Raw genomic sequence first — 23,909 nt, forward strand, 5'->3', positions numbered from 1 at the left:
TGCGCGCACAGCCCAGTTGTCACAGAAGACGAAATTATACAATGAAATAGAACGACACATGATCTCGCACGACAATGAAGAAACTGTCAAAACTTTATACAGTAAAATATGTGAGCGATTTGAACAATTTAAAGCTGCTCATTTACGGTGTTTGGATGTGTGCTCAGACTCTGAAGTTATATCTAAATTAGAAATGAACTATGAAAGCTGTTATAAGAACTTTGTTGAATTCCGGGAAAGATTTTCACAGTGGATTTCTTCTGAGAAAACGCCTGATGATAATAATGACGCCTGTTCTTCAGTCAGCCATGTTGGTTCATCTTCAACAGTGTCCTCGCGCTCCAGATTAAGAAGCGCGAAAGCTAAACGTTTAATTGCGGAACATAAAATTAAAATGTTAAATAAAAAGCAAGAATTAGAGCGCGCACGCGTAGAACTACAAATGAAACAACAATTACTAGATCAACAGTCTGAACTTGAAGAAGCGCAATTAGAAGAATCAGTATGGCAACAAGCTATACAGGAAGAGAATGGAGTGAACTGAGAAGTCCAGTCTCAGACAACAGTACAACATTCTACTTCCGGTGAAACAACTTCCGTTACTGGAAATGTGACAGGTACAGACAGTGATTGTATTCTTCTGCCTAAAACCCATACGACAGCAAGTACGCCTTCTACCGGAAGGAATATAAACTATAATGATATGTGTAGCAGTGCACGTGATCACGGGCATAATCAAGATGAGGCTAAGAGTGCGCATTCTATAAACAAAATGAACTCCGAGGTTAGTGTTTCTACAATAGACATAGCGTTCCAGAAACTTGCATCTACACTTCAGGAAGGGTCCAATCTTCCGAAACCGGAATTACTGACATTTAGCGGCAAGCCAACTGAATACTGTAAGTTCATCAAAAACTTTGAAACTAATATCGAAAGTAAAGTTACCGATGATAGACTTAGGCTGAGCTATTTAATACAGTACTGTTACGGTGAAGCAAAGTGTTGTATTGAAGATTGTGTTTTGTTGGAACCCAGTGAAGGATACAGGCGCGCACGTGACATCTTGTTCTCACGTTATGGAAGGCCGCACGTGATCGCTAGAACATATATTGAAAAGTTGGTATACGGTCCACAGATAGCAGCATCTGATACAGACGGACTATCAAAATTAGCATTAGAAATGCAAAGGTGTGAAATAACTTTATCGCAACTAGGATATAATTCGGATGTAGATAATTCTGAAAACTTGAGGCGAATTGTGAAACGGTTGCCTATGCATCTGAGAGTAAAATGGGTTGATACAGCACACGTAATTAACGAATCTGGAAGAGAAGTACATTTTACCGACTTAGTGAAATTTGTTGATGAGAAATCACGTGTTGCCAGTTCAATGTATGGAATCGATCTCATTAAAGAAAATCGAACAGCGAAGTCAACTTCCTGTAAACCGCACGGTACAAAGCCTGTAAAAGATGTAACTACATTGACCACACACAGTAATACTGATCAAAGAAGAAATGAAAGAAAGTGCCGTTGTTGCCATGGTAACTGCCTGGATGTATCTGTATGTAGCAAATTTAAATCGATGAGTCTAAATGAGAGAAAAGAACTGGTGCGAAAATTCAAGTTGTGTTACAACTGTTTGAAAGGCAACCATTCATCTAGCAACTGCAGAAAACCAAAGTCATGTACGGTACCCGGTTGCGAACTGAAACATAATATGTTGTTACATAGTTGGAGCAGACCCAATCATGAATCTTCGGCGTCACAAGCTGTGACTTGTGCATCTGTGAAGAACTCAAATGTGAAGAACTGTTTAGGAATTATACCAGTTATTGTGAATGCCAAAAATGGAAATTCCTGTCAAACATACGCTCTGTTAGATGACGGTGCAGATAAAACCTTATGTGATGAGAGGTTGTTACAGTCTTTGAACGTCACAAGTAAACCTGTTACATTCAATATTTCAACGGTAAACTCAACAAGTAGTACCATTCACGGACAGGAAATAGATCTTATTGCATTGGCGGTGGACGAAAACAGAAATGAAGAAGTGCCACTTTCCAAGGTGTGGTCAGTGAAGGAGCTTCCAATCTCAACAAGATCCGCAGCAGTAAATGTTGACTTAAAGAAATTACCCTACTTATCAGATATAGACATACCCCAAATTGACACAAACAATGTTATGCTACTGATCGGTACAGATTCTCCAGCTGCACATATTCCACTCGAAGTGCGTTCAGGAAACATTGATCAACCGTACGCCGTGCGATCACGGTTAGGATGGGCAGTACGTGGTCCAGTTCAAGACACTTGTGCACCTTATACCGTTAATGTCCACTTTGAACAATCCAGAGACGTGTTACTGCAACAGCAACTGGAAAGAATGTGGAATACAGAATTTAATGATAGATCATTGAATGAAAAGTACTCTATGCCTGTTGAAGACAAACATGCTCTGCAGATTATGGAATTATCTCTTACCCATGAAGATGGTCACTACAAAATTGGATTACCATGGAGGAAGGAGAATGCATCCTTGCCGAACAACATAGCTCTTGCCCAAGTACGCCTACAGCAACTGAAACGTAAACTGTCACGTGACCCGGAATTACATAAAATGTATACAACATCCCTGAATGATTATGTTGAGAAAGGATACGCAGAAGAGGTGAAAGATGGCCTTGAAAATATTTCTAGACGTACATGGTACTTACCACACCATCCAGTAACAAATGTGAACAAGCCAGGCAAAGTACGTGTAGTTTTCGATTGTGCTGCTAAGTACCACGGCATTTCACTGAACAGCCAATTACTGCAAGGACCGGACTTAATGAACAGTTTAGTAGGAGTTCTCATACGATTTTGGAAAGAGAAGGTAGCTCTAGCCGCAGATATCGAAGCAATGTTTCACCAGGTGCGTGTTACGGAAGAAGACTGTGATGCTTTAAGATTTCTATGGTGGCCTGGTGGTGACATCACACAGCAGCCAAAGTGCTATCGTATGAAGGTACATTTGTTTGGAGCTACATCATCACCCAGTTGTGCAGCATATGCCTTAAAGCGTACTGCAACCGACAATGCCCGTTTATTTGGAAAGGAAGTGGTTTCTACAGTAGAACGAGATTTTTATGTCGATGATTGTCTGAAGTCTGTAGAAACGGATGATAAAGCTATCAAGCTGGCTACAGATCTTCAAACACTAATGAAGTTAGGCGGATTCCGACTTACGAAGTGGTTAAGTAACAGTAGGGCTGTACTGAACGCTATTCCAGAATCTGAACTCGCACCATCTGTCGTCAATCTGAGCCTAGACGAAACTTTACCATGTAATCGAGCACTTGGTGTGCAATGGAATGTTAACGACGACAGAATCCAGATTAAAGTCAAGCTGTCTGATAAGCCACTCACGAGACGCGGCATTCTGTCAGTTGTAAGTTCAATATACGACCCACTGGGACTCGTCTCGCCCGTAACACTTCAAGCTAAAGCTATAATACAGAGCCTGTGCAGACTGAAGATCGGCTGGGATGACCAGATACCACAGAGCATCAACAATGAATGGCATACCTGGTTATCAACCTTACCTTGTCTGGAGAATGTGTCTGTAAACCGCTGTTTCCGACCAAGTGACTGTGTTAAATCTACGGAACTGCATATATTTAGTGATGGATCCGAAACCGCCTATGGAGCCTGTGCTTACCTTCGATTTGTTGATACCTATGACAATGTAACATGTTCTCTAGTCATAGGAAAATCTCGTTTAGCCCGATCAAACAGATGTCTATACCACGTCTTGAGTTATCCGGAGCTGTTGTCGCTTGCCGTATTTATGCGATGTTGTCCGATGAACTAGATATAAAGATTGATCAAGTTACCTTCTGGACTGATTCCATGATTGTATTAGGATACATAAAGAACGTATCAAAACGGTTCAAGACATTCGTTGACAATAGACTCAGCATTATACGTAATACTACCTCACCAGACCTGTGGCGCCATATTGACACAAAGTCGAATCCCGCAGATATAGCTTCAAGAGGCATACATGCGAATGACACTAAGAATCTACATATTTGGCTAAATGGACCAGATTTTCTAAGAAAAGATCATACTCAGTGGCCACAGAATCAGCTTGCACCGGAAGTAACCGACGATGATACAGAAGTGAAGAGAGAAGTCAAGATAAACATCACAATGACTAATAGAAGTCTAGATGATATCATTGATCGCTACTCAAGTTGGACTAAACTTAGAAGAGAAGTCGCGTGGTTACTTAGATACAAGGTATTTTGCAGACAGAAATACTTAAATCACGAACTTGACATGGAAAAAGGAAACTTAACATTAGCGGAAATCCAGAAAGCAGAACATGAATTATTGATACATATACAACAGGACACATTCGCAAATGAGATGAACAATTTGAAACAATTCAAGCCAGTCAGAACTGATAGCAGCATTGCATCTCTAAACCCCAAACTGTGTGACAAACTAATCCGAGTACGAGGACGTATACAATCTAGAAACCTGAGTAAATGTCCAATTATACTACCAAGCAAGCACACTATAACAAAATTAATAATTCGACATATTCATGAGAATAACGGTCATGCCGGAAAACAACAGGTACTTGCAATCTCGCGTGAGAAGTACTGGATAGTTCAAGGACTGAGTGCTGTAAAAGGTGTAGTGAGAAGTTGCATGGTGTGCAGACGACAACACTCCCCCCTGCTACAACAACTGATGGCGCCTCTTCTTGAAGAGCAGACGACACCAGATGAACCCCCTTTCACTTACGTTGGAATAGATTACTTTGGTCCACTGATTGTTAAAGAAGGTCGCACACATGTGAAAAGATATGGCTGTCTTTTTACCTGTCTTTCAACTAGAGCGGTACACCTGGAGGTCTGTCATAGTTTGACAACTAACTCCTTCGTCGCAGCATTTCAACGCTTTACCTGTCGCAGAGGATATCCAAAGAAGGTGTATAGTGACAATGGCACGAATCTTGTAGGTGGCGATCGTCAGCTGCGACAGTCGATACAAGAATGGAATTCTTCAGCAATAGGGAAATATATGACAGAAAAGGAAATAGAATGGCACTTTAACCCGCCTCAGGCGAGTCATAGAGGAGGAGCCTGGGAAAGGATGATTCGTTCCACACGAACAATTTTAAAAGCGTTGGTCAGGCAACAATTGCTCACAGATGAACAATTAGTTACGCTGATGACAGAAACTGAAAGAATCCTGAACGATAGACCAATAACCAAGGTTAGCGATGATCCTGAAGATATGTCTGCCCTCACACCAAATATGCTACTACTAATGAAGACTAACAGTAGTATTCCAAGGGGAATATATAATAAGAATGACACATATGTAAAACGATGGTGGAAGCAGGTGCAATATCTCTCTAACGTTTTCTGGAGAAGATGGATACGAGAATACTTACCAGCTATACAACAGAGACAAAAATGGCAAAGAAAAACCACAGATTTACGTGTAGGTGATATTGTGCTAGTGTTTGACGAAAGTACCACAAGAGGAAAATGGCCATTTGGAAGAATTGTAAAAACAAACAAAAGCCGTGATGGACATGTACGAAGCTGTATTGTAAAGTATAAAAATACATAAACAGTGAAACCAATTACGAAGTTGTGCCTACTTGAAAGTTCAGCTTAAGCTTAAGAGTACGAATGATCTGTGTATGAACAATCCGGGTAATTTGTAAGTCGAATTTATCAGCTGCCGTTTTTACATGAAGTTAAATAGACACTTTCTCAGAAGTGAGTCAAGTGACGCTGATATCGTGAAAGAAATATACTTGTTAATATTCCAAAGAGGATAAATTACAGCATTTAAATGGAAGTAGTGTGCTTTCAAGGACTGTGCTAGGGTATTTATTCGAAAAGCATAATTATCAAGACTGTTAATGATACTACATTAATTTGTAGCATACATGTTTATGATAAATTTGAATTCTGTTATGAAATCTGGAAATTTCATGGCGAGGACTGTTAGAAACGTATTACATTTCTAATTTGAATTTACGTCTTTACCACCTTTTCTAACGTGCTTTTATGCGACGTCCAAATATTGACTTCGACGTCATCATTTTCTGTTGTTATTGTTTTGAACGTCGCTTCCGTTAGCGCAAACATATATTTCAATTCAGGAACTTGATGTAAAACTTGGTAAAGATCAAAAATCGGTAAGATTTATCGAATTGAAATTGAGTGTTTTGTTTTAAAAGATTGCTTATTAAATATTTGCACTTGAATACTATTTAGCGTATTCAAGAAATTTAATTAGAGATATTTGCGTAAGAAATGTAACTGTCGCTTTGAATATATTGTTGAATATATGTTTTTACCTGTGATTTAAATATACTTTTTATTATATGTATAATTGTTTGTAATTTCAGAGAATCGCTACGCTAGAGAATAAAATTGTAAAGTGAATCAGCGCATACTCGTTTTTTACTGTGGTATCCAAGTTCCCGAACAACATCTTTCAAAGTGACAATCTGTATTCATCGGCGATTGCAGAAAATTAATTTATTTTACGCGATTTTTCGAATTGAGCAAGAGCCTGTAAAAAGTGATAATTTTTTGTTAACATATATAAACCTCTGTAAAGGATAGTTTGCATCCGTTTTACATCCATTTTATTTAAATGACAAAAAAAAACGTAACGCCATAATACTGAATACTTGAATCTTATTTTAAAATTAAGACTTTAGCTTTCTGTATAGTCTAAAATAAATATAGCGTTTATTATAATTAGATTTATCGTAAAGAAACATTAAACATTCAAAAATTGCTCTGATGTACTTGAAATTAGATGGGTAATTTTCATTAGGTAAATATTATTGTTTTCAAATTGCTGTCTTCGTTGAGAGTTAATTATTTGTTAAAATATCAATAATATTCAATATGTGAACTACTAGATGAATGAAATGGAAGAATGGAGTAGTGTAATTCTTGGCAGTCAAAATAAGGGAAGTTCATGCTTTGATGAATGTGGGGGCCTCAGGATTTAGTTTTCATTATACATTTTCTTCCTTTTCTCAGAACAGAAATTCAAAACTTGGTAAAGTGTATGATGTTATTTAATTCCTTTTTATTATGAAGGAAATTGCTTAAAAATGTTGGCATCTGTTTCTGTGTTCTATGAAAGTGCTTCACATATATTTTTCAGGTAAATGAGCCCACTATTGAATAATATCACTTTTAATTCATTGGCGGAAGGAAACAGATACCCGAAAATAATTGGTTTGTCTGTAACTCTTTTTTATTGACCAATTAGGGACTAGTTGTGATCCACTTTGGCAGTTAATGGACCATCCATACTGCACAACAAAATGTTGGCTCATTTAAATTACTGATCGTGAAACTTTAATCTGTTTAGAAAGGACAATTGCATTTCATATATTTTGTAATATAAGAACAATTATGGTAGATACAATTGTATTTAATAAAGACATGGTAGAGTTCAATCTTTAACCTTAACTTTCGTATGATAAACAACTTGTTTAATCTTCTGAAATGTGGAGAAAAATAGTATTGAAGCAGGTCATCCCTCTACTCCTAATTGTGTCCTTAATACAACAGAACAAAAAAATATATAAGAATTCTTGAAATATAGTATACTTACATTCTGTCAAATATATATTAAAATGGTCTTTAAAAGAATCCAAAGATCTTACCTTTTTGCCTCATGATTAAAATTTTTGTCCTTACTATCCAACTTAATGTAGATGAATATCATAATAACTTCGTCACTATTCATATACACTATACATAATTATATGTGTGTTAACTTCAGTTTAAATATATTTGTTTTAACCAATCAGCTACCTTATAAATTCCTTTGGAAATTGACACTACAATGTAAATAAATGTGGACAAACTTTAAGATCTACCTGTCAGTACAAAATTCTTGCTTTTTGTGTATATACTCTGTTTGTCAAACGAGCTAGACCAAACGAGCATTCATCCGTTTATTCAGAATAGCTGAAGGTAAGATGAATTATATCACATAATATCCTCTCATTTCATTTATCGAGAGTGCTAATCAGAATTTATATATTTTTAGATCTGTGAACCGTTTGTAGACAAAGTACCAATTGTTGTTTTGGGTTACTTTCTAAGTGTATTTTAAAGTAATTTGTCGATACAGTCAGTATATACAGCCAACATTAACCAGGGTACAGAGAGAAGCTTTGTTCAGAATATATTTTAAACTACCGTGGACAAGTTATAAGTACACAGGGAATAGCTTCGAAAATGGTCTGAAATAGGTTTCAGTTTTTACAGAATGTTTTTTGTTACATAATTATGTCTGCTAAGGGACCTGCCAATTTAAGCATAAACTTACATAGAGAATGATTCATCACGCAGGTGTCTGTTGTGCTGTTCAGAAAAAGTCTTGGGACACAACATTATAACATTAATTAAAACGTAAATTTTAAAGTGAAATCATGGACTCGTGAACAAAAATTAGAGAAATCGTGAAATCGTAAAATCGTTAATTTCAGAAATCGTTAAATCATAAAATTATGAAATAAGATCGAGGAAATCTTATATCGAAAAATCTTGAAATCGAGGAATCGCGAAGTAAAATCGGAAAAATATAAAATTGAGAATACGTATAATTCTGAGATTATGAAGTATAACCGTGAAATCATGAAATTGTGAAGTAAAAGTTAGAAATCGTGAAATGGAGACATTGTGACATCGTGAAGCATAATCCTGAAATCCGGTTATCGAGAAATCGTGAAAATAAAAATTGTGAATTTGAAATGTCATCTCCGGTTTTTCGTAAAATACACTGGCTGTACATTATTGCGATATGGTCCAGTTCTAACAAAGTATGACTACGAAACCAAGGATCATGCGTTCGAGCTCTTAAACTGATGTTTTGATGTTGAGATTAGAGCCTTATTTACACCTGACACGCTAAAGAACCAGAGCAGTTTTTTGAATCGGAGAGTTTTCTGTATTTTGCACTATCATCAAAATAAAATAACTAATAGTTCCTAGAGTAGTTGCCTATACAAGACTCTGGCGATGAACATAACTATGTCTAAATATAAACAAACCTCTGTTTTTGACCCAGTATCCTTGGAACTGTTAAAATCTTAAATACGCATAAAATAAATAAGTCAAAAATACATTGTGTAAAAGAAAGTAAATTTACTTATAAATCCTCAATATGTTACAACAAAAGTGGTAAACTTATGCTAAAGGTCCAGTGTGCATCCTGTGGCAATATAAAAACAAAGTTTGTGAATTGTACTGGATGTGCAATCGACATCCATAAAGCAATATTACCTTTATTATGTAAGAAAGGGTTAACACTTCCATGATATAACTATTGTGGACCAGGAAATCCTTTGGATAATGTACCTCCTGTTAATAAACTAGACGCAGTATGTATGGACCATGACTTTTGCTAAGAAAGTGGTGGAAAAAGGTAAATGTGACAAACGAATGCTTTCCAATTTCAATAATCAAAATCATTTGGAGAAAAAATTGCTAAACAATTAGTCGTAAAACCAGCAATTAATACGAAATGCAAACTTTGACTCAGACAAAAGTCATAAAACGGGAAAAGGTGGAAAAGTTTAATAAAATTAATGGCTAAATCCCTCAAAATATACTTGAGTGACGAATTAGCAGAAGAATTACATAAAACAGTTAGACGAACATTTTTGAAAGGAAGAGTTATAGTCAATCATATTGATGACACTTGTTCTGCCGGTTAAGTTGACATGGAAGCTTTTCAAAATATAATAGTTTTCTTTTGTCTGAAAATCTCTGGTAATATTTTGACCCCATACTTACATCAAGTGCATGAACATTTACAAAACATAATTACATGTTCAAGAAATACTAGTATGGCATGCAGGTCAAATGACAAACAAAAACACGTGTAAAACACAAAGAAGCATCTGAACATTATATACAACACCTACAATATATATCTTTTTTTGGAATAATTAATTATTATACTTGAATGCCTTAGTAGGTCCTAATACTTATTACACTACTTTATATACATCATGTGCTCTTTCCTAGTATGTTGTCCTATCATGTATTTTAAATACAATGGTAAATTAAATAGAATTATTTTGCATTTGACGAAGAGCGAAACAAAAACTCATATTCTAATATTTATAATGACCAAAATCAATTTGAAAAAAATTGAAAATTTAGCCAAAATCTAGGGGTCTGTGTCTTTAATATGACGCCCTAGTGCATTTTTAAACTTCGGACGAGTCGAAGATGATATTCGAAGAAAATATTAGATATGAAAAATGGCCCTCTCTTAACTTTCTTAAAAAGGTTAAAAAAAAAGAAAACAAGTTATTTGACTGAGGCCTCCGAAATAGTTAAACCGTTTTTACACGCGATTTTAACATTACATGTTCGCCGGATCTGGTGTTCAGCAGACATTTTACTGTTAAAACAATATTTCTAAAATATACACTTTCAGAAAAAAGTCAGCATGACACCACGTCAGGCTCAAATTGCATATCCCCATCAAAGTTTTTGCAATTTTGATCGTACTTTCCATGGAAAGAAACATCAAGAAGATTTAAATGCAACAGTCAAACTGAGTAAAGAGTTACATGATTTACTGGATAATCAATTGTAGATCTAGTTCGACATTATATTCAAGTTAATTTTTTTTTCAGATGGAATGCGCCTAATTGTCACAAACTGACATACGGGACTGATTGTATCTGTAGTTTAAATGCACGTATTGCATTATCTTTTTGTAAATTTTTGAGTTATTGAGGTAACTATCAGATTTTACGCATAAAATACCTCTCACGTTTTTCTGTGTTTCATAACTTAAATTTCCATGCTGTGCTGTGTGACGGAAAGTTGTAAACGTTTCATGCAAACATGCTGAAACAGTACTGTGAAAGGAAGGATGTTTGTTTGTTTGTTTTGGGTTTTTCAACAGTATTTCAGTCATGTAACGGCGGACAGTTAACCTAACCAGTGTTCCTGGGTTCTGTACCAGTACAAACCTGTTCTCCGCAAGTAACTGCCAACTTCCCCACATGAATTATCAGAGGTGGAGGACTAATGATTTCAGACACAATGTCGTTTATCAAATAGTCACGGAGAACATACGCGCCGCCCGAGGATCGAACTCGCGACCCCGCGATCGTAGAAGGATGATAGTAAGTCTATACCAGATAAGGTTAATTAAGTAAGGTTGGTGCAGCTATTGTAGAGGACGATCAGAGAGATTATGACAGATTAGATCCGAATGAAAGTAGTGAGTTTTCAAGTAGAGTAGAAAAGGATATAGTTTTATGTACTATAAAGCAGGGTACAGAAACGTAGAAAGATGTAGAAGTAAATCCAGAGTTACCATTAGACTGTAAGCAGGAAGTAGTAGATTTGCTAGAAAATTTCTCAGACGTACTGAAAGATATTCCTGGGAATACCAATTTAGTTGAACATGATATTCAGTTGTCAACTACAGATCCGATAAGAGTTAAGGGTTATCCTATTCCTTTTCATTCGCAGCCAGTAGTGAAAGAGGAAGTAGACTAAATTTTGGAGTTGGGAGTATTCGAACCATCAAATGCTCCATTTATCTCCCCTATTGTCCTCATAAGGAAAAAAGATAACAGTATCAGGTTCTGTATAGATTTTCGACAGGTCAACAAACTGACAGTTTTCGATGCTGAACCTATGCCAAACACAGGAGATGTTTTCAAAACTATCCAAGTATAGATATTATTCTAAACTAGACTTGAGCAAAGGTTACTGGCAGGTTCCTTTATCTGAAAAGGCAAAACCCATGACTGCTTTTGAAACCCCGAATGGTTTGTTTCAATTCCGTAAGATGTCATTTGGATTAGTTAAAGCACCTGCAACGTTTTGCAGACTGATGCGGAAGGTTTTGAAGGACCTTGGGCACTCGGATAGCTTCATTGATGATATCCTGGTGTATACAATCACATGGCCAGAACATGTAATAGCTCTTACTTCGTTGTTAACCAGACTAAGAGAGGCTAAGTTAACAGCAAAGTCGACTAAGTGTTTTATAGGTTTTCAGAAGTTAGAATGTTTAGGGTATATGATAGGAGATGTCCAGACCCTTGAACCAGTTCCAAATAAGGTAAAGGCCATACAGAATGCCGAGAGACCGAAAACCAAGAAGGCAATACGTTCATTCTTAGGTGTAGTCGGATTTTACAGAAAATTCATCCCTAATTTTGCCGCCATTGCAGTTCCACTCACAGATTTGACGAAAAAGGGTCAGCCAAATCTTGTAGATTGGGATTAAAGTCAAGAAAAGGCTTTCCAGACTTTGAAGGCTAACTTAATGGGTCCGCCTATTTTGAAGTTGCCAGATTTAGATGAGACTTTTATATTGAGAGTAGATGCTTCAGATGTAGGTTTGGGCTCAGTATTGCTTCAGGAAAGTGAAGGAGAGAAATTACCTGTAGCGTATGCTAGTAGGAAATTGCTACCTAGGGAGCAAAATTACTCAGTGATAGAAGAGTGTTTAGCGATAGTATGGGCAGTAGCTAAGTTTCACCGGTATTTGTTCGGTAAAGACTTTCTCTTAGAAACAGACCATCGGCCGCTCACTTATTTGAATAAAGCGAAACTTGGCGGCCGTAAAAAGTCGCCCCGACTTCATCTCAGTGTTGTTATATTTTCTGGTCCTTCGGGATCATTGATTTCAACTCATTTAGATTTGAAGATTGGATACTGATTAAGCCGGTGCTAGGGGGCGTGGGCAGTGTTGCATTTTCCATTACTGCTCATGAACAGACTCAATCAAAACCGAGTCTGCAACTTTCACTGTTTGCTTTGTTCTCGGTGCTTCCGAGGGATCTACTTTTCAGATTTTATTTACCTCGCAACAGCGGGTGTTAAGTGCTGTGTGGCGGCCGTAAAAAATCGCCCCGACTTCATCTCAGTGTTGTTATATTTTCTGGTCCTTCGGGATCATTGATTTCAACTCATTTAGATTTGAAGATTGAATACTGCTTAAGCCGGTGCTAGGGGGCGTGGGCAGTGTTGCATTTTCCAGTACTGCTCATGAACAGACTCAATCAAACCGAGTCTGCAATTTTCACTGTTTGCTTTGTTCTCGGTGCTTCCGAGGGATCTACTTTTCAGATTTTAGCCATTCCAGGTTGATGAGATGGGCATTGGCATTGCAGCAATATGGGATAAGTATTACAGCAATTCCTGGTAGAGAAAATTTAGGCGCAGATTATTTAAGTAGAGTGTAGACAGGTGTTTATATTATATGGTGTACAGATAGTGACAGTGTTGTTTTTTGTTTGTTTATTTTTACAGTATGTCATTTTGTTTTCATGTAAGAAAATATAAAATTTTCTTTTTAAGGGGGGGGCGTGTGTCACAAACTGTCATACGGGCCTCATTGTATCTGTAGTTTAAATGCAGGTATTGCATCATCATTTTGTAAATTAGTTATTGAGGTAACTCTCAGATTTTACGCATAAAATACCTCTCATGTTTTTCTGTGTTTCATAACTTAAATTTCCATGCAAATTTTATTAAATTCGTTTCAGTAATAAAAAAAGTTGGTATTTTATAAACTTCAGTAATTCATGTTTTTGTCCCCAAAACCACTATAACGGGCCTCAAATTGTCAATTTCAATCCACGCCAAAGTAATCAGATTTCCCGGCTATATCGTGATTCCCATTTGAAATACAAATAGTCAGAGTACACGCATTAGCCGTGAGTCCCATGAAATTTAGTATTTCGCGGGACATTACCCTACAAATAGACAGGGCTAGATATGCATACCGCACACTACATTTCGACATTAGACGAATCTACGTCAAATTGTTTTTTTTTCTAGAGATTTATGCTCGATCGAGGTAAGAAGTTTATTTGTTAGATTTTTGTATGATTTTTTGAATTACGATTTTTATTTGGTTTATTTTTTGTTTATTCTTCAGAATTTAGTAAAACGTTTACTTTTCGGCATGTGGTTTTGGCTAGTCTCGGTATGTCAGGATTATTTATTAAATTTTTAAGGCTTTTGTAAATTATTTCGAAACAGGAGTCGAAGCTGTTTCGTTTATATCAGCTGTAAGATTTGTACTGGAATTTGTGTAACATGATAATTATAAAGGTGTTTTTTTCAAAAACATATGTCAAACATTTCGTTGTTTATTATGGAACGCCATTACTGCATTGTATTGTAATGTATAAATCTATATGGCAAGTCTAGTACTGTGTATGTAATATATTTTTGTAATTTGAAATTGTGTGCCAGTCTATAGCATATACATACAATGTCCGTTTAGTTGTATTGCATTAGATATTATATTGATACCAACTATGGTATAACGTTTGGTTTGCATTGAATTTTATTAATTTATAGTTGTAAATAATGGCTGCAGTTTATCATTTCCGTATCTATAATTTTTCATCATAAACTTTTCATATCTTTTTTCATACTTTAATCTTAGACTTTTAAGTTATTAATCTAAAAAAATATGGAAGTAATCAGTGACGTATTTTAATCACGTGACGTATGAACTTAGTAGCACATATATTTTATATAAGTAGCACGTACTATTTATGGGAGCCTACGGAGGTATGGTGTACACAAAGGAGCTGTTTTATGCCCTGACTGATTTGTTTTGCTATGGTGCTTACCATATGTTATATATTTTAGCTTCTTCCGCCAGACGACTTTTACCTGGTGATGATGTCACGACCCCGAAGTACAATACCCGAGGTTCATTTGTCTTCACTCGCCTGGATGTGATTTTCCCAGCGCAGAGCTTTCGTCAAATGGTTGTGCCGTAAAACGCAAAGACTATGATTTTTGTTTTCCTCTGAAGTCAGCTCAGGGATGCAATCACCTACCATCATAGGGAGCTAAAACGGAGTGAACGTATTCACGGTTTAAAGGGACTTTACTTGAAGATATGTTGTATTTTTGTGCTACTTAAAGTTCGAAATTAACGGAAACAACTGTGCCACGTCACGTTAAAACGGAACTGTCAGTGTTAGAACTTTATATCTAGTGATACTGAGCTCAGATTTTCTTTCTTTCTTATAATAAGATTTTTTTCATTTATCATTTATTCATTGTAAATAATCATTTTATGTAAAAAAATTGTAAATTCTGTAAAGGGTGTTGATTTGTTCTGATAGTTATTGTCCCCGGTACGTCCACCCTGTCACACTGACTCGAAGTTATTGTGTTCCGTTTCGTCATTTTGTTTTGTATAAAACTCAGCATATTCCTCTTATAATGTGTATCTTAGTTTTGTCACAAACTGACATACGGGCCTCATTGTCTCTGCAGTTTAAATGCAGGTATTGCATCATCGTTTTGTAAATTTTTGTGTTATTGAGGTAAATGACAGATTTTTCGAATGAAATACCTCTCGTGATTTTCTGTATTTCATAACTTAAATTCCCATGTAAATTTTATTAAATCCGGTTCAGTAATAAGAGAGTTGATATTTTATAAACTTCAATAATTTATGTTTTTATCCCAAAAACCATTATAACGGGCCTCAAATTGTCAATTTCAATCCGCGCCAAAGTAGTCAGATTTCCGGTCTATATCGTGATTCCCGAGAAAATGAAAATAATCTGAGTTCACGGATATGCCGTGAATCCCATGAAATCCAATATTTGTCGGGACATTACACTACAAATAGACTGGACTAGATATGCCTAGTGCACACCATTTTCGACATTAGTCGAATTTACGTCAAATTGATTTTTCTTGGTAGAAATTTATGCTCGATCGAGGTAAGAAGTTTATTTGTTAAATTTTTATATAATTTTTTAATTACGATTTTTATTTAGTAACTTTTTGTTCATTCTACAGGATTTTGCAACATTTACTTTATGGCATGTGATTTTGGCTAGTCTCGGTATGTCATGATAATTTAGTAAATGTTTCAGACTTTTGTAAATTATTTCGAAAGAGGAATCTAACATGTTTAGTTTATATAAGCTGTAAGATTAGTACTGAAATTCGTGTAACACGATGATTGTAAAGTACTCTTTGTCATAAACGTATGTCAAACATTTCGTTGTTAATTATGGAACGCCGATACTGCATTTCATTGTAATGTATAAATCCATGTGGCAAGTTTAGTACCGTGTATGTAATATCTTATCGTATTTTGAATTTGTTGTGTGCCAGTCTATAGCACATCTAAACAGTGTCCGTTTTGTTGAATGGAAATTGATATTATATTGATACCCACTGCGAAAAAAGAGTTAATATACGGGAGTGTACGGGATCCCGTATATCACCCGTATACGGGAAGAAATATGAGAAATCTAAAATACGGGCGTGTACAGGGCTTGTATATTTAAAAGTCCGTATACTAATAAAATACGGATTTCCGTATACTATGAAATACGGAATTCTTAGTATACGATACCCCGTATATTATTGAAATACGGGGAATTCTAAAAAGGGTTATTCTGATCGTATACAACACCGTATATTCCTGTATATGTCTGGTGTACGGGAATACATAAATCCGTATATTACAAAAATACGGGACGTATATTTCCCGTATATGTTTCATATACAACCCCGTATATTTCCGATATCTGGATATACGGGATATGTATAGTTTGTATATTTCGAAATACAGGGATTAAATTTCCCGTAAATTGTTCGTATACAACTCCGTATATTTCCCGTATATGCCGGAAATACGGGATTTAAATAATTTGTATATGTCGAAAAAACGGGACGTATATGTCCCGTATATGCTTGGTATACAACTCCGTATTATTCCCGTATATGCCAGAAATACGGGATTTAAATAATTTGTATATTTTGAAAATACGGGACTTACATTTCCCGTATATTCTTTGTATACAACTCGTATATTTTCCATATATTCTGGATACACGGGATATGTATAGTTTGTATATTTCGAAAATACAGGGATTAAATTTCCCGTATATTCTTCGTATGCAACTCCGTATATTTCCCGTATATGCCGGAAATACGGATTTAAATAATTTGTATATTTCGAAAATACGGGACGTATATGTCCCGTATATGCTTGGTATACAACTCCGTATTATTCCCGTATATGCCAGAAATACGGGATTTAAATAATTTATATATTTTAAAAATACGGGATGCAATCAATATGTGTAGTGAAAACGATATTCTCCGGCCATTTCAAAGGTCAAACGTTTCGCATGTTTTCGAACTTGTACGTGTATGTAGAATGAATGCCAATATTGAAAGAAAGAAATGTTTAATACTAATATGAACTGAAAAAATGCATTCACGGATCAAAACAGGTATAAAATCAAACATGAATGAATCCATTATTTCATGTAGCGCGTTCCCGATTTATTTTAACATTTAATCTAAATAGCCGAATGAGAAAAGGAAAAGATTAATCAATTCATCCCTATTTATTTGTAGTGATAAATACATCCGTGGATCATCGCCATTGTAAAAATCAAATGCAAGCATAAATTAACTCTTTTTCTGCACATTTCCAACGCTTGTGCATACAATGCAAATAAAGAGGAACTAATTCATTTATATTTTGTACTGAAAAAGTATATAAGATATGTATTGATACTTTACTTATGAAAGCAATTCTTATATTTTTACAGACGCAAAATAATCGATAATATGCATCTGCGTCCAAAGATTCGAACAAACGCCTTTTGTTCGATTTAATACAATATCGTCTGCTACCGACCGAGTAAGTCGGTTTTTTTTTGTGTTTTTGTTGGGATTAACGTTGTGCTGACACACTTATAGGTCCTTTAGCGACTTTCCAGTTTTCTTGGTAGAGGAATACCCCAGGAGCCCTAACGTGCATTATTTCATCACGAGCGACCACCTGCTTAATGTCTTCCTCCCATGGAGAATTCAACACTCTGAGTGAGGCTTGAACCCGCATCGGTGATGGGCAACTGGTTTGAAGTCATCGATCTAAACCACTCGGCCACGGAGACCCACTCCGGGTAGGTCGGACCTTTAAACCAACATGTAGATAACATAGCATTTGGTAATAAAGAAAGCACATAATTAACCGAAGTTTAATATAATTCAAAGAGCTATAAAAATATGTATTTTTATACCTTTTTGTTCAATGTTCACTTTCAGCTGTTACTTAATTATAAATTATTAAGCAAAAAATATTGTCATATCCGTTGACTTTTGTTTCGAAATAATTCTGCAGATGTTCTATGTATAGTACGGTGGCATAGCGAGGAAATAGGAAATATTTTATTTCTTCTGTGCGCAGGAGTTAGCTACCACGTGCGTATGTGGTAATTCACACGTGTATGAGTGATAACTATCACGTGCGCAAGTGACAGCTATCACGTTCGCACGTATTACTACCATGTGCGCATGTGATAACTAACACGTGCGCACGTGTTAGCTGATCAATGAAAAAGCGTGAAAGATGTGCACTTTTTCTAAATGGGTGTCTTTCATAAGGAAGTGCTATTTATAGTTAGCTGTAATTTACGAAGTAAGTGTTTCTTGTTTTTTGATAAAAAGGCTGAAGTAGTATGTAGCATGGGGACCTCCGTGGCCGAGTGGTTAAGGTCGCTGACTTCAAATCACTTGCCCCTCATCGATGTGGATTCGAGCCTCACTCGGGACGTTAAATTCTTTATGTGAGGAAACTATCCAGCTGGCTTACGGAAGGTCGGTGGTTTTACCCAGGTGCCTGCTCGTGATGAAATAATGCACGGAGGGGCACCTGGGGTCTTCCTCCACCATCAAAGCTGGAAAGTCGCCATATAACCTATAATTGTGTCGGTGCGACCTTAAATCAAAAAAAAAAAAATACTGTAGCATGTGCAGGTAGCTGAGCGGCAAAGCGTTTAGCTGCCAATATCAGGGTAGTGGGTTCGAGTTTTGGCCATACCTTTTCCCCTAAATTTTATTTGCAAATTTTCCACTTATTTGTCAAACGCACCGTGATATTTATGGTCCATTTATTAAAAGTTATCATATTCACCCGTTGTAAAAAAGTCAATTATTTAAAATATTCAAGACAAAAAGACACATTACCTGTCACAAGCGTACTAGAAAATAAATACTTTAAGAGAAAATAATTAAAATTCATAAAGATAAAACAGGTAGCGATAACATCACATTACTTTACTTTAAAGAAATGATAACCGTGGTAACGTGGATGGTGTGATACTGATTAACTGTATAAAATACAAATACTGCTTAAAATTAACGAAAACGCTCGAAAACTATTGGCAAAGATTAATGAGTGCCTGTCATTAAATCAAATGATATAAGCATTTACACTGATTTACCCATCTCCATGAAAATAAACTGTACATATAATTTCTGCCGAAGAGTTTTACTGCAACATTAATTGATAATAATTGTATGCATATTAACTGAATCAGATAGATAGCCCATGTACCCTAAGCCTTTCTACCTGCAAATTGACAATATCAGAAACTCGATGAATGCCAATTAACACAAGTTAGCGCAAATTAAGTGGGATCTTTAATGCATGATTTCTTCCGTCCAATCAGTGGAGAACACGCTTCGCGCGTTCATTCCCCGAGGCGATAACATCTGGCTCAAGTGACCGCACGCAATAATCTGTATATTGCATATTTCAGAGGGGAAGGAAGTCACGTGTAAGTACTTACTTGATTTAATATGTTTTAATTTTTATTAAACTGAATTTTTTTGTGACAAACCAGACCATATTTCAATTAATCGGAAACACGGGTTGCGTTTTTATTGCTTTAACAAATTCAGAAGCGTCGAAAAGGTCAGTTTAATTTTGTAACTTATATAAATAGAGAATTCAGAATAGCCGTAAATGTCCATTCATTCATTCATTTCATTCGATTGATCATTTCTTTTCACAACTCATCATTTAACTATTATTTCATTCATTCTTTCATCCAATAGTCTACATGATGTCAGTCACCAAAATTTGATGTTGCAAGTGTTTGAAATATAAAAAATATCGTGCAAAAATCATTTGATGAATACCATTGGGGTTAAACGAGATTAAAGTTGCAAGGACAAAAACAACTCCTGATAGAAGTTTTATTTCGTAGAAGCTAGGTAGCTGAATAAGGCGGCACGCACATTCATTCATTCGATCAAAACTGGAATCTCGGAAAAGCATTAATGAAGTTAATAATTACAATCTTTTATATTTAGAAAGTGGGTACCGGTAATCTGACAAAATAACGCTTTTTTCTAGATGGCACTTTTGAAAAAAATTACAACATCTCTTGCCTCTGTCTAGAGAGAAAATGTTTTCTGCGAAAATATCAGTGTCAGTATGAAAAATTTATACTATTACAGATTATTTGATCTCTACAGACTTTGGTTTACTAAACGATGTACTTGAATGAAGTTTAAATTAATATTAAAGTGAAATGCGGAACAAGTCGAATATGTATATAATACTTTATTTATTGTCAAATAAAAGTAATAGTTAGTAATATAAATATGGTATCTAACATATTTAAAAAGCGTTACATATTATACATCTAAAACAAACATTTACTTTCAAGACCATACATGTACAAACAATAAGTAATTGCTGTCTGTTGTTTTTAATCGATTTTTAACGGACCATTTTGATATTTTCACAAATTAAAGTTGACGATATTTCCGATTGACTGGTATTTATTCATTTCTCTGTTTTACTCCATTTTGCAGCTGTAAAATCTTCAAATATGACCACAAACATATTTTTTTCAGCAGGGCGGAAAATGATGTACTTAACAGGTTTTCTAAGTAGCGTTTCTATATACAACAAAAATACGGCAAAAATTGGTTGTGTTAAAATTATCTCTTCGATAATATATAATTTGTCAAGTTTAATTAGACATCATATTGGAGGCAAACGATTTTGAACGCAAAACACTGACGTCGAGTTTCACCCAAAATTTTGTGTAAAGACGCCTGTATTTATTGAAACTGCCCGATTGTTTTTTGAACAATTTTGAAAAAGCGTACATGATTTCATTCACTATCGATTCCAAAAGTAAAAAAAGGAGAAAAATGGAGGGGGGAGGGGGGTCACCATTTAAGAATTCGATCTATTTACCATTGCGCTTACCCTACCCCAGTAAAAATAATGATACCTTAAGTGTTTTCGTGAAATTTGGGCCATGATCTTTACTGTTCGATATTCACTCAGTATATGCAACTCCATTAACATGTCCATTACGATATCTTATTACTGTTAATTCTAAGGCTGGGTAATAGTTTGTACTGGTTCCTCCGTCTGTCATAAGATTTCTGACATGAGTGCAAAAATCATGAAAGCTAAATCCCCGAGAGAAAGAAAAAAGATGATATAAAGACAGAAGAAGGAAAGTGATATGTATATTACAATGTAAAAAGCATAAAACCATAAAAAGTACCTATCACTTGTAGTAAGTGGGTTAACATATTTTTATGACCCAGCTTGAAACAACACTGATCGGATATTTCTTATCCCCAGGCAATATTGTAATACACAATGAAATTTAAAGGGTGATTAAAACATTTGACACAATTAAATTATTTTATTTTTAATGTAACTATACGCAATCTTGGTGCTAAAATAAAATTAAGAAATAACGCAATTTTTAAACGAATACTTAAAAAAGGCATGGCCTCAAGATCGTCCGACAAGAACAAAAAAATTATATAACTGAGCCGTGCCATGAGAAAACCAACATAGTGTGGGTTTTCGACTAGCATGGATCGAGACCAACCTGCGCATCCGCGCAGTCTGCTCAGGATACATGTTGTTCGCTAACAGTTTCTCTAATTCCAATAGGCTTTGAAAGCGAACAGCATGGATCCTGATATGCGGGCTGGTCTCGATCCATGCTGGTCGCAAACCCACTATGTTGGTTTTCTCATGGCACGGCTTTATATTTGTTTTAAGATATATGGAAATTAATGGTGTATATGCTACGTATACTGACAGACTATAATGTTGCGGAAACACATGAGAATTAGATGTTTTAACTAATTTATACGATAAAATTTGTATATTTAACGCGCATTCAACACTAAACCCTTCATTGCTGGTAACGACAGCGGGAAACTTCTTTATTGCCGCTGCGGTCAGGGTTCGATTCCCGGCGCGGCCGTCTTTTTTCTATATATGACATTTTTAAATAGTTTATAGAAACGAAAATTCCTATTTTAAGTTTCATAATGTGACAACTTCAGCTAAAAAGGTATCCTTGATGAACTGATAATTCTGCTTTTTAATCGAACCTCCTTTCAATTTTTTACTCCGTAGATGTCATTTGTAGAATTTTATCATAAAGTATATCCTGTGCATTTAAGGAATATTGATTAAGGAATATTAAAGCCGGTTTGCCTAGGGTCTATATATTTCGAAAAAAAAACAACAACTGTGAGAACAATAAACATCTCGCGGGAAGGTCTATCTTTGCATGTCCACCGTCTTCCTTTACTCTAGCCAGGCCTGTTCACGTGCTTTAATAGACATGCGCACGTGCAAAACCAGTCATTCTGACAACAAAGTGGTCATTTGTTAGGAATGAAATCTAGTATGTCTATAAATTCGATCTTCAAACATTCAATCAAACTAGTACCATTTCTTTCATTTTACCACAGATTAGACATGTATACACTGTTACATAGTTATTATCGAATATTCGGCAACTCTAATATGAAATAATGTAAATTATATTGATACTCTGATATTATTTATTATATTTTAGTTAGGTTAATCTATGAGATTCGGATAATTTTAAATCCAGATTTACAGTAAGTTTTCTATTTTGATACTTTAATACAGGATTGCTGAATTAAAAACCGAGATGCATTACATTTATTTGAACATAAAGAGATGAGACGTTTATGATGAATATTTTACTTGACTAAGAATATATTGACCACGAAATTGGAAATTCTGGAAACTTTTCAGATTGTTTAACCAAAAATTAAAACGTTTAGAGGCAAATATATCGTTCAGAACTTGTTCAGTCACGAAGTTTAAAGAGATGTTTGAAAAATTAAATTTAAAAAATCTGAACAACGCGACTGTTATGTCACTCTGATATATTTTATCAAAACTGTACAAAAGATTTATTGTGCATTTTGAATAAGTTCTAACACGGAGGATTGCGTAATGGCGGACAGGTTAAGGAACACTAATTTAGCATAGTTTACGTTAACGTTTAAATTATACCGTGGCTGTAGTTTTGACATTTTGGTAGGAATAAAATGGGGAGGTGTTATTTAGATCCCATTACCGCACTTTATGTGCTTTTGAAGTTTTGTGACAGGTAAAATCTCTTTTGAAAAAAGTCTCTCCCGTACTTATGTTATTACTGTATGTCAGTTTGAAGACAATCCATCAAAATGAGGTGAGGATTGGCCTGACAACGTGTGACGGCACTATGAACACCATAAGTAACGTATTTTAAACACGTGACGTCTAAACTTAGTGGCACATATATTTTGTATAAAAAGCACGAAACATTTACCCCCCGGTACGTCCACCCCGGGCACAAAGGGGTTTGTCAGAATGGGTGGTCGCCCAGACACACAGCTATTCAAACCCTTTTTTAAACATTCTTTAAAAACTGCAGAAATTTAATTTTGAAAAAGGTTTTCCTCTTGTTTTGTTCTATTTGTTGTTACCCCATTTCCCCTATTTTTAAATTCTTTTTCCCCCAGCGTGCCGATTTTTAACCTCAGATAAACCAAAATAGTTTAAAAAGCTTCGGGAACCACTTTGGGGGGTCACAAAACTGATAAAACATTGGGATACGAAATTTGGGAACCCCCGGGGGGTTTTTTTCTTTCCTTTTTTTTTTCCCTTTTGGGTTTTTTTTTGGGGTTGCCCACTCAAAGTTTAAAAGAAAACCATATACTGTGCTG

At 35.6% G+C, this 23,909-nt stretch overlaps 2 protein-coding genes across 2 annotated transcripts; both read left to right on the forward strand.

The window, feature by feature from the left end:
• The first annotated feature begins 703 nt into the window (after positions 1-703).
• LOC128554860 (uncharacterized) lies at positions 704-3,856 on the forward strand. The gene has a single exon (XM_053536173.1). It carries the CDS (start codon positions 704-706, stop codon positions 3,854-3,856), a length of 3,153 nt encoding a protein of 1,050 aa, XP_053392148.1.
• A 38-nt stretch (positions 3,857-3,894) lies between these two features.
• Positions 3,895-5,637, forward strand: LOC128554861 (uncharacterized). Its single transcript, XM_053536174.1, has one exon. It carries the CDS (start codon positions 3,895-3,897, stop codon positions 5,635-5,637), a length of 1,743 nt encoding a protein of 580 aa, XP_053392149.1.
• The last annotated feature ends 18,272 nt before the right edge of the window (positions 5,638-23,909 follow it).

This window comes from Mercenaria mercenaria, unplaced genomic scaffold (assembly GCF_021730395.1).
Source record: "Mercenaria mercenaria strain notata unplaced genomic scaffold, MADL_Memer_1 contig_808, whole genome shotgun sequence".
NCBI classification, from domain to species: Eukaryota; Metazoa; Mollusca; class Bivalvia; order Venerida; family Veneridae; genus Mercenaria; species Mercenaria mercenaria.

Bases quoted from the DNA above. Each gene is read 5' to 3' on its own strand.
- LOC128554860 (XM_053536173.1), top strand. From the start codon at position 704: ATGTGTAGCAGTGCACGTGATCACGGGCATAATCAAGATGAGGCTAAG.
- LOC128554861 (XM_053536174.1), top strand. From the start codon at position 3,895: ATGATTGTATTAGGATACATAAAGAACGTATCAAAACGGTTCAAGACA.